At 47.6% G+C, this 15,147-nt stretch overlaps 1 protein-coding gene across 4 annotated transcripts in view; it reads right to left on the reverse strand.

The window, feature by feature from the left end:
* Positions 1–763: 763 nt before the first annotated feature.
* The window catches only part of LOC140417229 (bone morphogenetic protein 7-like), a 177,667-nt gene continuing 163,283 nt past the window's right edge, over positions 764–15,147 (reverse strand). Inside the window, exons 4-7 of one of the 4 annotated variants that reach the window (XM_072501185.1) lie at positions 14,579–14,776; positions 13,207–13,283; positions 3,232–3,342; positions 764–1,461 (exon numbers count right to left, since the gene is read on the reverse strand). In XM_072501185.1, the coding sequence (XP_072357286.1) occupies positions 1,312–1,461; positions 3,232–3,342; positions 13,207–13,283; positions 14,579–14,776 (536 nt within the window). In that variant the 3' untranslated portion in view covers positions 764–1,311. Of the gene's footprint in view, positions 1,462–3,231; positions 3,343–13,206; positions 13,287–14,578; positions 14,777–15,147 lie in introns of all 4 variants that reach the window. The other 3 variants (XM_072501184.1, XM_072501187.1, XM_072501186.1) reach the window with 3 other exon arrangements.

Genomic DNA, 15,147 nt, shown 5'->3' on the forward strand with positions numbered 1-15,147 from the left:
ATTATGGGGCAATTTAGCATGGCCAGTCCACCTACTCTGCGCATATTTGGGTTGTGGGAGTGAGACCCAGGCAGACACGGGGAGAATGTGCAAACTCCACACGGACAGTGACCCGGGGCCGGGATCGAACCCGGGACCTCGGTGCCGTGAGGTAGCAGAGCTAACCACTGCGCCACCGTACTGTCCTTTTTGTTTTAAATTTAGAGTAGCCAATTATTTTTCTTTTTCCAATTGAGGGGCAATTTAACATAGCCAATCCACCTAACCAACACATCTTTGGGTTGTGGGGGGTGAAACCCACGCAGACATGGGGAGAATGTGCAAACTCCACACGGACAGTGACCCAGCCGGGATTCGAACCTGGGTCCTCAGCGCCACAGTCCCAGTGCTAATCACTGCACCACATGCCACCCCTATTTAACTGTTTCTTGATGTGCATGGCGATGCTCATGGTGTGGAGTTTCTAAATGCCAATTTAGGAAGAGCTACTGTATTTACATTTCTTGCTGCAAGTAATTAAAAGGTTAATTTGATTCCATAAAATCGCATCTACTCAGGGACTAAGTTTCGAGGTAGCAAAGTCCTTATGATTCCAAGAATATAGAATGGAAAATATCTAAATAAAACATAATAAGAAGCAATGACATTTTCAGTAATGAAGGTCTACTCACTCACAAGTGACACAGCTCGTAGTAAAGGCAGCATCTCAATGATACTTTAGAGCCCACCCGATTTATGATAGAAGCAAAAATTAACACACAAAGGTGAGGATTAAATTTATTAAAAAGTTTAAGTTATGTTTTTTTCAATCAGTAGTGCTGTGTCAATCAAAGTAATACATGGAAACGTCTGTTGCATAAGAGAATGTACACAAGGAGGAAGAGTAGGGTGTGCCACTTTTTCCACGAGTGGGTTGTACAGTCTTAGTCACCAGCAGGATAAGTCAATGTCTCCTTTCTCCGCATTATCTATTTTGTTTATACGTGGGCAAAAAAATCATTGTAATCTGGTACTGTCAAAAATATTAGTTAAAAGTTTTCTTGTCTTCAGTGTCGAAGTGCAAGTGCTTTGGTATACTTGGGTACATTATTTTGAACCATGACAAATATATCTAAAGGCTGCAAAGATGACAATCTCTATTGTAAAAACTAAATCAAACTGCGATATATTAAATATGATCTCATTAGGCAACATTTGGGAACCTGCAGAGCCTTGTTCACACCTTGGGTCATTTTTTCCAATGTTATTCTTCCAGCTGCATAATGTCTTGAATATTTGACCAAGCACAGTTGCACCATACATGGATACATTTTATTGACAGCCACATGACTTTGCCACCATGTTCCGGTACTTTTTTAATATCACATTGTATTTCTCATCAAAGTAGAGTACTGAAGTGGCGCTGAGTTTGGTTGGTGCACAACATGGTTTTGGAACTGCTTCTGGCTTCAACAGATGAGCCTGTTGGGAGAATAAAATCTCTTAAATCTGTTTTCATCAGGTTTGTTTCCTCCCAATGCACAACTATCCAATTTTCTTCTCTCCTCCTGTTAGTTCTGTACATCAAAACTAACTTTCAGGTTCTGAACAGTGGGATGTTCATCAATGCTACTCTTTAGTCAGTACTTCAGAAAACTTGCTTGATCAATGCCTCAGAAATTTCCCATTAATCCTATCATGTCTTGTCTGAAAGTGCCAAAATTCAATGCCCAGAAAAAAGTCAAATACGAAAATGCATGAACTATATAGACAGAAAGTCACCCTTATCCCGGTCAATATTCAACAATTTCAGGATGAAAATTGGTTCCAGAGTTGCTGCTCCTTTTTATGGTTGTTTCAGAAATCAAACTGAAGCAAAGATGCTTCTTGTATCTGCCAGGTTAACCCAGTGCTCATCTCAGATTAGGAGGCGTGACTGGCAAGATTCAGTCACCTACCAGAAGACCTCCCAGTTCCATCTCCTTTGCCTTCAATAGGAAAGCATGCCTGAATGATGCAGGGCCACACTGCTTGCAAGGTTGGCAGAACGGGTAGACCCACATGACCATTTTGTGAATTGAATTTTATTGTAGGTCCAAGACCGTAAAATAATGATCCCAATTTTGTGATGGTATTGACAACAAAGCGATCAGCATTTGCTGCCATATCTGCACTCCCAGGGTTAAATTATATGGAGCGATTACACTAACCTGACAACAACTTTGGGAGTCTGTGCCAATGCTTTATCAATTACATTGTTATGATTTGTTAATGTTAATTACATTGTTAAGGTGATGGGCATTTGAACACATATAAATTGGTGATCAATGGGACACTGGGTGGAGGTGGAAGGTTGATAATGAACAAAGTCAATAAACTTTCTCAGCAAGGAAAGGTTCCTCAGTTTTGACTTTACCAACGGGTGTAGGTCCTGTTAACAATTGCACATTGCACAGCAGAACACAGAAATACAGAAGTTGTATTCAGTGATTCAAAGGTTCTCTAGATTTCCAGGCTGCAATCAAGGGGAAATACATGAGTTAACAAGAACATCTAATCTTACACTATTAGTCTCACTGTAAAGATCCTTGAAATAGTTCCAGCTTGGTGAATGGGATGTAACTGGGTTTTTTTAGCAGCATTCTCAGTTCACAATTATTGCTAAACGCCCTCACTGGCAATGTTCCCACAAGCAACCAGGAAGTTTCAATGTAGCCTGAGCAAAAATTGACCCCTCTAAGTTAAACGTCCCACACACTTAAATTAATAGGCCATGCACAACACCTACAAAAAAAAGGAGAGATGATGTTTACAGGCCCCAAAAAGCAAAATTTATATTTGTGAAATGACATATTCCTACCTCATGATAAAATAATCTTTATTTCAGTTTCAACCTTAATCATTTGTTTAACTATCTGAAATTAGAAGAGAAGGATTCAGTTGTTTTTACTTCCTCTTTTGCTTCAATGTGATTGGCTATACTTTGTTTGGTGGCATCATTGTTGCTGTAAGGCAGGAGATCCCCTTGGCCTGGTGCCAGATTTAAACTGCCTTTGGGGAAAAGGAAAATCAGGCTGCAGAGATCGCCAGATCTTTGTTGATATCTTTTTTCAAGGCCAGTGGTGAGCACTCCACGGACTGCAAAATCCAGGCCATTCATCCCACCCCACAGCCCCCATAACCGCAAACTGACAATCAAGGCAAAATGCATGGAAAAGCAGTGCAGTCTGATCCTGGTCAGGAAGCCCTTACCAATGTCTGAACAATTGCGTGGTTGGTTGCATTCATGTGGGAGTCGAGTGGAAATGAACATTCTCCGTCACAATAAAACGCTGCATAGCCCTCTGGTGCAATTATCCAGTCCTACAATGGTAAACAGAAAAAGTTAGTCCACACAGACCACCACAATATCCCAACCCTTCAAACATGGCCAGATTGTCTTCAATGAATAACATTTTGACAAAATCTTTATTCATTCCACAGCATCCAAATAAAATAGAATTCATACTCATCAGTGGAATGTAATCCAGGAGACCAAGATAGACCAAGATCTTGCCCAGCAGCGAGAAGCCAGAGAAAGCCCGGTGTAAATTCCTTTTGGAAAGGCTAGCCAGTCAGACAGGTAAACGGCCAGCAGATTGTAGCACAATCAATCACTCACGAGACGAGATGAGATGGAGTCAATCGATGGCTTTATTACGCAGACTTGTTCCCCAGCAGCACAATTACAGAATGCGGCTGCTGGGAGAATCCGGGCTCTTATACTCCGCCTTACTGGGTGGAGCCAGTAGGCGGCTGATCCAATCGGGACCCGGCGTCTATCCACCAATAGCCTCTTGGCATCACAGGGTACCGTAATCCTCCTAATGCATACCACCACATTCACCCCTTGTTAAAAAAATCCCGGCGGGGGTAGTGGGCCGTATGGTGGTAGGGGTTTACAGAGTCGGTACCTGGGATGCCACTAACACAGTGGCTATGCTCCGATATCAGACTACCAGCACTATTTACAATGCCGCTTTTACTGGGCAACTGAATTATTTACAGAGGCATTTCTTGCTTTGTTATAAAGATTCGATGAGTTGAATGGGTGCCCTGGTCGTCCTCCCCGATCGTCTCAGCCCCGGTGGTGATGCAGGCACTGGCTCGGGCACCGTCGTCTCTGGGAGCGTAGCGATGTCTCTTCCTGCTTCACTACCCCCAGGGGCCGGGGGAAGGACTGATCCACCAGGGAAGGGGGCGGCTGTGGGATGCGCCGGTGGGAGGGAGGGTGTGATTGGTGTTGGAGGGGTGCGTGGAGCTCCAGAGGGGGTGATTGGTGTTGGGGGGGTGTGTGGAGTTCCGGCGGGCGCCAGGTCCCGCAGAGAGACCGTGTCCTGTCGGCCGTCGGGGTACGCCACGCAGGCGTACTGAGGGTTCGCGTGGAGGAGATGAACCCTCTCAACCAACGGGTCCGTTTTGTGCGGCCACACATGTTTTTGGAGCAGGATGTGTCCCGGGGCTGCCAACCAGGTCGGGAGAGACGTTCCGGAGGAGGACCTCCTAGGGAAGACAAGGAGGCGTTTGTGAGGTGTTTGATTTGTCATGGTACAAAGCAGCGACTGGATGGAGTGGAGGGCGTCCGGGAGGACTGCCTGCCAGCGGGAGACTGGGAGATTTCTGGAACGTAGGGCCAGCAGGACGGTCTTCCAGACCGTTCCGTTCTCCCTCTCTACCTGACCGTTTCCCCGGGGGTTGTAACTGGTCCTCCTGCTCGAGGCAATGCCTTTGCTGAGCAAGAATTGACGCAGTTCGTTGTTCATGAAGGAGGACCCCCTATCGCTATGTATGTAGGCGGGGAAACCGAACAGTGTTCAGATGGTGCCGAGGGCTTTAATGACCGTGGCCGTGGTCATGTCGGGGCAGGGGATGGCGAATGGGAACCGGGAGTACTCGTCAACCATGTTCAGGAAGTATGTGTTGTGGTCGGTGGAGGGGAGGGGCCCTTTGAAGTCCAGACTGAGGCGCTCAAAGGGACGGGAAGCCTTTATCAGGTGCGCTTTATCTGGCCTGTAGAAGTGCGGCTTGCACTCTGCGCAGATTTGGCAGTTCCTGGTGGCTGTTCTGACCTCCTCGATGGAGTAGGGCAGGTTGCGGGTCTTCACGAAGTGAAAGAACTGAGTGACCCCCGGGTGGCAGAGGTCCTCATGGAGGGTTCGGAGACGGTCCACTTGTGCATTGGCACATGTGCCGCGGGATAGGGCATCGGAAGGCTCGTTCAGCTTTCCAGGACGATACAAGATCTCATAGTTATAGGTGGAGAGTTCGATCCTCCACCGCAAGATCTTGTCGTTCTTGATCTCGCCCCGCTGTGCATTATCGAACATAAAGGCAACCGACCGTTGGTCAGTGAGGAGAGTGAATCTCCTGCCTGCTTGGTTGAGGGTGGCCGCCAAAGCTACGTCGGATGGGTCGCTCTCGACTTGGAAGGGGAGGGATTAGTCGATCGTGTGCATCGTGGCCTTTGCGATATCTGCTTTGATGTGGCTGAAGGCCTGGCGGGCCTCTGTCGACAGGGGGAAGACAGTGGTCTGTATTAGCGGGCGGGCCTTGTCTGCGTAGTTGGGGACCCACTGGGCGTAATAAGAGAAAAAGCCCAGGCAGCGTTTCAGGGCCTTGGAGCAGTGAGGGAGGGGGAACTCCTTGAGGGGGCGCATGCGTTCAGGGTCTAGGCCTATAATTCCATTTCGCACTACGTAGCCGAGGATGGCTAGACGGCCGGTGCTAAACACACATTTCTCCCTGTTGTATGTGAGATTCAGGGCGTTTGCGGTCTGGAGGAATTTGCGGAGGTTGGCGTCGTGGTCCTGCTGGTCGTGGCCGCAGATGGTGACGTTATCGAGGTACGGAAACGTGGCCCGCAAACCGTACCGGTCAACCATTCGGTCCATCTCCCGTTGGAAGACCGAGACTCCATTAGTGACGCCGAATGGAACCCTTAAGAAGTGATAGAGCCGCCCATCTGCTTCAAAAGCAGTGTATTTGCAGTCACTCGGGCGGATGGGGAGCTGGTGGTAGGCGGACTTAAGGTCCACTGTGGAAAAGGCCTTGTCCTGTGCAATCCGATTGACCATGTCGGATATGCGGGGGAGAGGGTATGCATCCAGCTGCGTGTACCTATTGATGGTTTGACTATAGTCTATGACCATCCTCTGCTTCTCCCCGGTCTTTACAACTACCACCTGAGCTCTCCAGGGACTATTGCTGGCCTGGATTATGCCTTCCCTCAGCAGCCGCTGGACTTCTGACCGGATGAAGGTTCGGTCCTGGGCGCTGTACCGTCTGCTCCTGGTGGCGACGGGTTTGCAAACCGTGGTGAGGTTCGCAAACAGGGAAGGCGGGTTGACCTTGAGGGTTGCGAGGCCGCAGATAATGAGTGGGGGTATAGGGTCACCGAATTGAAACGTTAAACTCTGGAGGTTGCACTGAAAATCCAACCCCAGGAGTGTGACAGCACAGAGGTGGGGGAGGACGTAAAGCTGGTAGTTCTCGAACTCCTTCCCCTGCACCGTGAGGTTCGCAATACAAAACCCTTTGATCTCTACAGAATGGGATCCTGTTGCCAGGAAAATCTTTTGGTTACTCAGGTGGATTGGAAGGGAACAGCGTCTTACCGTATTGGGGTGTATAAAACTCTCCGTGCTCCCAGAGTCGATCAGGCAGGGCGTCTCGTACCCGTTTATGAGTACCGTCGTTGTTGCCGTTTGGAGCGTTCGGGGCTGCGACTGGTCCAGGGTCACCAAAGCCAGTCGCTGTTGCTGCATCGGGGCGTTTTCCTCAGGCCCTGTGGGGCCGTCCATTCCGGGGTCCTTAGCCGTCAGCCAAGAAGGTGGCGTCCACGGGTCGCAGCAGGCCGCAAAAGTAGCAGCGGGGCCCCCCCGGGTGGTCTGGCGCTCTGGCAGCACAGGCCTGTGGGGGGATGGGGGGGTGCCGGGGGGTCGGTCGCGGCGGGGGTCCACGGTGCCCAAGGGGCTGCCGCGCGGTCGGGGCGTAGGCACGGGCGTTCTGTGATGCCACATCGAGCGAGGCAGCGAGGGCCCGTGCCTCCTTGAGGCCTAGTGAGTCTCTTTCCGGCAATCACTGGCGAATTTGGGAGGAGAGCTTACCTGCCACGAAAGCATCCCAAATTAGTAGCTCCGTTTGTTCATTAGCCGAAACCGGTGGGCAGTTGCAATTTCTCCCCAGTATTAACAGCGCACTGTAGAATTCGTCCAGCAATTCCCCGGGGATTTGCCATCTCGTTGCGAGCTGGTGGCATGCGTAGACCTGGTTGACGGGCCGAATGTAGATTCCTCTCAGCATGGCGAGCGCCGACTGGAAATCCTCCGCGTCCTCTATGGGAGTGTAGATTTCCGGGCTCACCCTGGAATGCAGGACCTGCATTTTGTGGTCTTCTGTAGGTACGCAGGTGGCCGTTCGGAGGTATCCTTCAAAACACGCTAACCAATGTTTAAAAGTGGCCGCTGAGTTTGCTGCGTGGGGGCTGATTTGCAGACACTCCAGAGTGATTCGGAGCTCCATGTTCTTTAAAGTTTGCGTAATAAATTGTAGCCCAATCAATCACTCACGAGATGAGATGAGAAGGAGTCAATCGATGGCTTTATTACACAGACTTGTTCCCCAGCAGCACAGTTACAGAATGCGGCTGCTGGGAGAACCCGGGCTCTTATACTCCGCTTTACTGGGTGGAGCCAGTAGGCGGCTGATCCAATCGGGACCCGGCATCTATCCACCAATAGCCTCTCGGCATCACAGGGTACCGTAATACCCCTAATGCATACCACCACACAGATCAAGGCCCCCAGGGTGGAAATCCTGTGCCCCGCCCCCCCCCCCCTTTCCCCAGGCTGCCAGCCAATCAAAGGACGGGAGCTTCTTAGTGCTGTCAGTATCACTGGGGAGCAGTGGTAGTTGCAGGCAATGCACCCACCAGAGGCCCGGGATAAATGAAAAGCCACATTTGAGTCAGGTAGGGATGGGGGTTGCGGGGTATGAGCTGCAGGAGAAGGGGAGAGGAGAATTGGAGGCAAAGCCCCAGGAATGACTTTCTGGGTGCTCCCCTTCCTGATACCAGGGACCTTGGTCAAGCACTGAGTGGCCTGACAACAAGGGATCTACCCCAAGAGCCCGCAGGCAAACCCAATAGTGTTTCCTTTCAGGCTTCCCCTGTAGTGACTGCCCTGCTCACTAATGGTTGAATACCATTGGTGGTGAGATGAAGTCCTTAATTGGGCATTAATTGCCCACTTAAGTGCCTTAATTGGTGTCGTGGCAAGATGGTCATCCACAAGTCTTCCGGATCGAGGCCACCTTCTGGCCGGTTAAATGTCCCACCACATCCAAAATAGCCTAGGGGACATTAAATTCCACCTATTAAACTCTTGGAATTGACAGTGTCATTTCTGTACAACAGCTTAAACCCTAACAACATAAATATAATTGACATTGAGGAGAAGGAGTTACCCTGATATACATCCTATCTCTTTAAACACATTTGACCATTTGCTTTAGACTCTCGGCAGGTGCAAGAAAATGACTATTTGCCTTGGGCTGACCAGCTTTGAACCAAACATTGAAACAAACACTGGTCACATGTAACTCTATCATTGTAATATTAACTCTGAAATGCAAAATGTACGAATCACAAAAATGTTAGAATCCAGGTACAGGAAGTAATTTGAAAGGCAAATCAAATGTTGCCCTCTATTAAGGGAGATGGAGTATAAACGTTGGGATGTCTTTATTGTACAGCTGGGCATTGGTGAGACCACACCTGGAATAGTGTATACAGATTTGGTCTCCTTACTTATACTTGCATTGGAAACAGTTTAGAGAAGGGTCAAGAGGCTGATTCTTGATTTGAAGGAGTTGTCTTGTGAGGAAATGTTGAGCCGGTTGAATCTGTGTTGGGGATTAGAAGAATGAAAGGCTATCTTATTCAAACATATAAAATTCTGAGTGGACTCGGCAGGGGAGATGCTGAGAGATTGTTTCTCTCGTGGAAGAATCTAGAACTAGGGGACACGGTTTAAAAATAATGCATCTCCCATTTAAGATACCGATAAAGAGGAAATTCTTCTCTCAAAGGATCATTTGGAATTCTCTTCGCCAATGGAGGCTGGGTCACTGAATATATTCAAAGTCGGGTTGGACAGATTTTTTGATTGACTGGGGTGTCATAGCTTCTGGGGGACAGGCAGAAAATTGAAGGTAAGGTCACAATTAGGTCAACATTAATCGTTTGGCAAAGCAGGCTTGATGGGCTGACTGGCTTACCCACAGAATCTGTACAGTATAGAAGGCCATTCAGCCCATTGTGTTTGTACTGGCTCTTCAAATGAGCAAATATCAAATCCCCTCTCAATCTTTGTTTCTCCAAGCAAAACAGTCCCAATTTTTCCAATCAATCTTCAGAACTGAAGCTCCTCATTCCAGGAAACAATCATTCACATGAATCATTTCTGCACTCTCTTGAATGCCTTCACATCTTTCATAAAGTGCCGTGCCCAGAACTGATTGCTATACCCCATCTGAGACAAAATTGATTTCTTATATACTCTGAATTATCTCCTCTTTCACTGCAACCTGGGTAGTGCCTTCTTCCTTGGTAAAGACAGATGCAAAGTATTCAATTAAAGCCTCAGCTACGCACTCTTCTCCCTTTTGGTCCTCAATCGGGCACACTCCTTTTACTATATATATTCTTCAAGAAGACCTTGAGATTCCCTTTTATGTTAGCTACTAATATCTTTTCATTTTCCCTTTTTTCTTATGCTTTTTCACCTCCCGATTTGGGGGGGGCGGGGGCATGGTGGAAGAGTGGTGAGCACTGCTGCCCCACAGCACCAGGGACCCGGGTTCAATTCCAGTCTTGGATGACTACATGGAGTTTGCAATTTTTCCCAATATCTGCATAGGTTTCCTCCAGGTAATCAAGTTTCCTCCCACAGTCCAAAAATGTGAAGGTGAGGTGGAATAACCATGGTAAATTGCTCCCTTAGTGTCCAGGGATGTACATGTTAAGTTACGGGGACAGGCCGAGGGACTGGGCCTAGGTAGGGTGCTCTTTCAGAAGATCGGAGCTGACTGAATGGGCCAAATGGTCTCCTTCTGCACTGTAGGAATTCTATGATTCTCTATACCTTCTATATTCAGACTGGTTCTCAATTGTAGTTTCTACCTGACATCTGTCATAAGCGTACTTTTTCTTCATTATCTTCATTTCAATCTATCATCCAGGGAGCTCTGGATTGTTTGCCCATTTAGAAGGACATGGGTAGCAGATACATGGGAACACCATGTTCCCCTTCAAGCCATTCACCATCCTGACTTGGAAATATATTGCCATTCCTTCACTGTCGCTGGGTCAAAATCCTGGGACTGCCTCCCTAACAGCACTGTGGGTCTACCTACACCACATGGACTGCAGCAGTTCAAGAAGGCAGCTCATCACCATCTTCTCAAGCGCAATTAAGGATGAGTATATGGATGGTGGCTAAACCAGTGATGTCCACATCCCGTAAATGAATTAAAATAATTGGGTGCAATTTTCCAAATTTGTTAATGTTAGCAGGTTTGGCAGTTTGAAAGGAAACCAGTGATATTTGGCAGATACAAGATGGTTTACGTTCATGTCAATAACAGCAATGTCAGGATTCAGTGGTTTTTGGAATAATCTGGTTATTCCAGCCGTTAGATCGTTGATGACTTCTTTAGCTAGTCTCTGCATTGAATTGTATCAAAAATGTACTGATGCCCAATACAAAACATATTTTTGGGGGTGCTCTAATAATAGTTGAAATGCTTGCATTGAACAATCTGGTTCAACTATATTTTCTTTTCAATAAAACCATAACATGCAACAAAAAAACCTCTAGAACACAGCTTTTAATGAAACAATCTGGATTCTCTGGTCGGCGACGCCGAAATCGCGTTGGGCGATCGGCCGGAGAATCACAGTTGCCGACCTATTCGGGGGCTGCACCACTTTCACGATGCCCCACCCCCTCCAAAGCAGTGTACTCTCCGGGTACGCTGCGCGACGTATCGACGGCCTCAGGACATTGCCTGAGGCCCACCCCCCGATGCTTCGCCCCCGACCGGCCGAGTTCCTGACGGTGTGGATCTCTCATGCTCTCATCCGTCGGGAACTCGGCGTGGCGGCGGTAGGGCTGATCTGCGAGCAGAGGGGGGACTTTATCAGAGGCTGGGGGCACTGTGGGGGTGTGGTCCGGGGCGCGTGAGCCCGCCAAAGGGGGGACACTATTTTGCGGGCCGGGTGCGCGAGCGGCCGCCGCCATGTAGCATGGTGCAGCCGCTGCAGGCTGGCGCCTTGTGCATGCGTGGCCAGGACCCGGCAATTCTCCGGGCTGTATCGGCAGCTAGTGCCAGGTGCTCTATGCTGTCGGCATGCTAGCCCCCAGCCAAACAGAGGATCGGTGGCCGCTTTACGCCATTTATTCTGTCGTAAGATGCCACCGTTCCCACGCTGGCTTGGGGACATAGCCTCAAAATCGGAGAATCCAGCCCAATATATTTTACTGATATTTTTTCTGTACAGGTAGTGAACCTTAAGTCCATACGTATGTCCTTTTTAAATAAATATATTATTCAAGGCATTTTCAAATAAACAAACAAAAGCAGAAGAACAACCAAACATTATAAGCAACCAGCACCCACTTTCCCCTGCTCCCCAAATACCGCCCCTTCTCCCATCCCGCCTTCCCCATTTTATCCCCCATTCCTCCCCCCCTCAAACCTCCTCAAAGAAATCCAGAAACGGTTTCCACCTCAGGGTGAACCCATCCACCGACCCCCTCAAGACGAACTTCACCTTCTCCAGGCTCAGGAATTCCACTAGGCCGCTCACCCACACCCCGGCTTTCAGCGGCTCCGATCCCACCACCCAACCAAAATATATCTCCGGGCTATCAGGGAGGCAAAAGCCGGGACATCGGACTATCTCGCCCCCCTGGACTTCCAGATCTTCCGGCAGCCCAAATATCGCCACCTCTGGACTCGGGACCACCTCCACCCCAGCAGCTCGGACATTACGTCCACGAACCCCTTCAACCTTGGACAATTGCACACACACTGCCCACATTTATCCTCAACTCCTCAAAGAATCTACTCATCCTTGCTACCGTCATATACACCCTATGTATTACTTTAAACTGGATGAGGCTTAACCTCACATATGACAAGGACCCTTCGCAGGGCCTCTGCCCACGTCTCGGTCACCCCCTCCCCTCCTAGTTTCTCTTCCCACTTGCGTTTTATGTCCCCCACTACAGCCCCCTCCAAATCCATCAACTGCTTATAGATATCGGACACCTTCCCCTCCCTTATCTCGTCCCTCAACAGCACCTTGTCTTGCACCCCAAGGGCGGCAGCCCAGGAAAGGACGGCACCTCTCTCCTTACAAAATCCTGGACTATACGTATGTCCTTAATGTAAATTTAGAGTGTGATTACCACCAGTTGATGGTTTGCGAGAGGCCTGAAGTTGTGGATTGCTGTTATTTCTGACTGCATTCTGAATGACTGAAGCAATGACTAATACTAATGTCCCTCATCAATGCTACGAAACTCTGCTCTTTTAAGTATTGTCACTTGGGTGTTCATGTTTTCTCAGGTGCAATTGAAATCTGTTTGACATGGTGTTGTGCAGTTGGGAAGAACGATGGCCGATTCTGCGATTTGCAGATATTGTGAGAAGCCATAGCCCATGCATTCTGATCTCCTCTGCAGACAGTCATGTTTATGGCCTTCACTGAAGCAATATGATTATGAATCTTATCAACCACTTGCAAAACATGAAAACAAAAATCAGTGGAGGGGCATAAATATTGTTGCCAAGTATAAATTTGACAGAAGAGCACCCAAATAGACATGATGGACAGATGCTATACACTAAAAGAAGTGGATGGATGGACTAATACTTATTTCTAAACCATGAAATATGCCCGATTAATATTAATGGAAGTAATGGCTGTTTAATTAAAAGTGATTGGTGATGTTAAAAATTTATTACCTACAGTATTTAATAAAAAGCCAATCACTAAAGCAAATAAAAATAGCACCTTTTAGAAGTGAAAGATCTACAGTAACCAATTATTTCACAAGTGAGCATGCTAAAAACACCTACACGCACACACACACACACTCAAAACAAAAAGAGTCACCTTACCTGCCAACCAAGGTCTCGAAAGCTAACGTACAGATCGTGCCTTTTGCATACTCGTCTGTGATCTCCAGAATTATGGGCTGCTTAATGTGCATAATTAAAAAACAAAAGGTAAATCATATTGCGGTAACTATCCTTCTTGCCTTTGAGATTAAATTAGCAATGTGGAACAAGTGCCAGACCTTAGTGATACCTCACAGGAAATTCTTTGCTTGGGTGGAGATGGAGTGCACTTTCATCCACATAACGGGGGCATTGAGTAAGGACCCTGGGGGTGGAAATCCCACCTCAAAGTGCTGACGGCCAATTAGAGACCGGCAATTCTCCACTGCTGTCAAGAGTGCATCCACCAGGGGCTCAGGATCCATGAGGGTCCCCAGGTCAAAGGTGTTAGGGTGGGAAGGAAGGGGAAGGAAGCAAGGACAGGGACTTGGCTTTCTGGTCCCACCCCCTTCCCAATGTCAGATCCCTGATGCACGATCAATTATAATTAAAGACGAGGTAGTAACATAACTGAAGGCTTTAATAGACTAGAACTGTTCCCCAGCAGCTTCGGTACGGCATGAGGGCTGCTGGGACGACACCAGTTCTTATACCTGCCTGTCAGGGCGGAGCTACATACCAAACAGCCAATGGTAAACTCCTAGGTTTAACCAATGGTCTTCAGCCTCTCGGGTACTGCAATACCTGATAATACCACAATCCCTCAATCAGGCACTGAGTGAAAGCCTGCAAGAAAACATGATAGAGTTTGTTTTTAGGGCTTCTTGTGTGGCAACTCCCCTATACTCTGCAGCGGGATGAGGCTGTTAAAAGAACATCAATTGCAACCGTTGGGAAGACTGTCTATTAACCTTCTAGTCCTGGACTTAAATCGGGCAGAGGTGAGATGGCAATGGGGCCCCCATCCAGCACTCTCTCACCCGATTAAATGCCCCCCATCTCCAAATCTGCCTCTGGCGGTGGGACAACATATTCTGTCCTATTTCTACCATTAAATTTCTCACAATGCGCTATTATTTAGAGTTAGCATTTTAAGATTTTTAATTTACCCTTTATAATTTATCCCTTCTCCAGGTTTACTGCTCTATCCTGACTCTGTCTCCCAATATGCTGTGAAATCTTTAACCACCACACATTACCTATCCACTTATCAGTAATTCTAACCAAAATAAAGCCCTTTGAGGACTGTGACAACATCCATGCATCAAAATCAAATTGTATTACAGCACATAAAATTTATTCTAACTCTGCTTTCAAGGTACTGGGCAAATAATTATGTCTTTCATGACGTAAGGGGGAATTAAGCCAATAAATGTGACTGATTTCACTCAAATTTAGTCTGGAGATAATGTGTGCATGTTCATTGTGTTACCTGACGTGCTAGGCAGTCTGTCACAGGATTCCTGTAGTTGGTTATGCTTCTTACGACCCCTACGCGATTTTGTGGCTCGTGTTATACGAATAGGTGCCTGACTTGCTCTGAAAAAGGTTACCATGAATGGCTGCTTTGATCGGGCCCCTCGTCGTCCAACTAACCCAATGGAGTCAGGGTCTAGACTGCGTCCGGGAGCTTGACAGAAACAATTTGCAATCAGTAAATGAACCAGTTTTACATGAGTGCCACATTAAATATAATTTGGATAGATTTTTATATAAAAAGTAGTATTTCTTTATTACCTTATTTTATTTCTTTCTCTCTTTATCAACGTAAGCTACACTCCAACGTGGCACATAGAATGAGCAAGCAGATTTCTGCCAGCTGTCTGTCTTAGCAAAGTAAGTAAGTCACCATAGTCTCAGATGACCATCGGCTGCTTTCTCCTTTGAGGGGGAGAGCTGACTGGTGGTGATTTAACCTGAGGATCACCACACCTCAGGTGAGGGGCAAGATTGAGAAGGCGGGGCCTTCATGAATAACCTCAGCCGGTACAGGAATTGAAC

Source organism: Scyliorhinus torazame, chromosome 1 (assembly GCF_047496885.1).
Source record: "Scyliorhinus torazame isolate Kashiwa2021f chromosome 1, sScyTor2.1, whole genome shotgun sequence".
Lineage (NCBI taxonomy): Eukaryota > Metazoa > Chordata > Chondrichthyes > Carcharhiniformes > Scyliorhinidae > Scyliorhinus > Scyliorhinus torazame.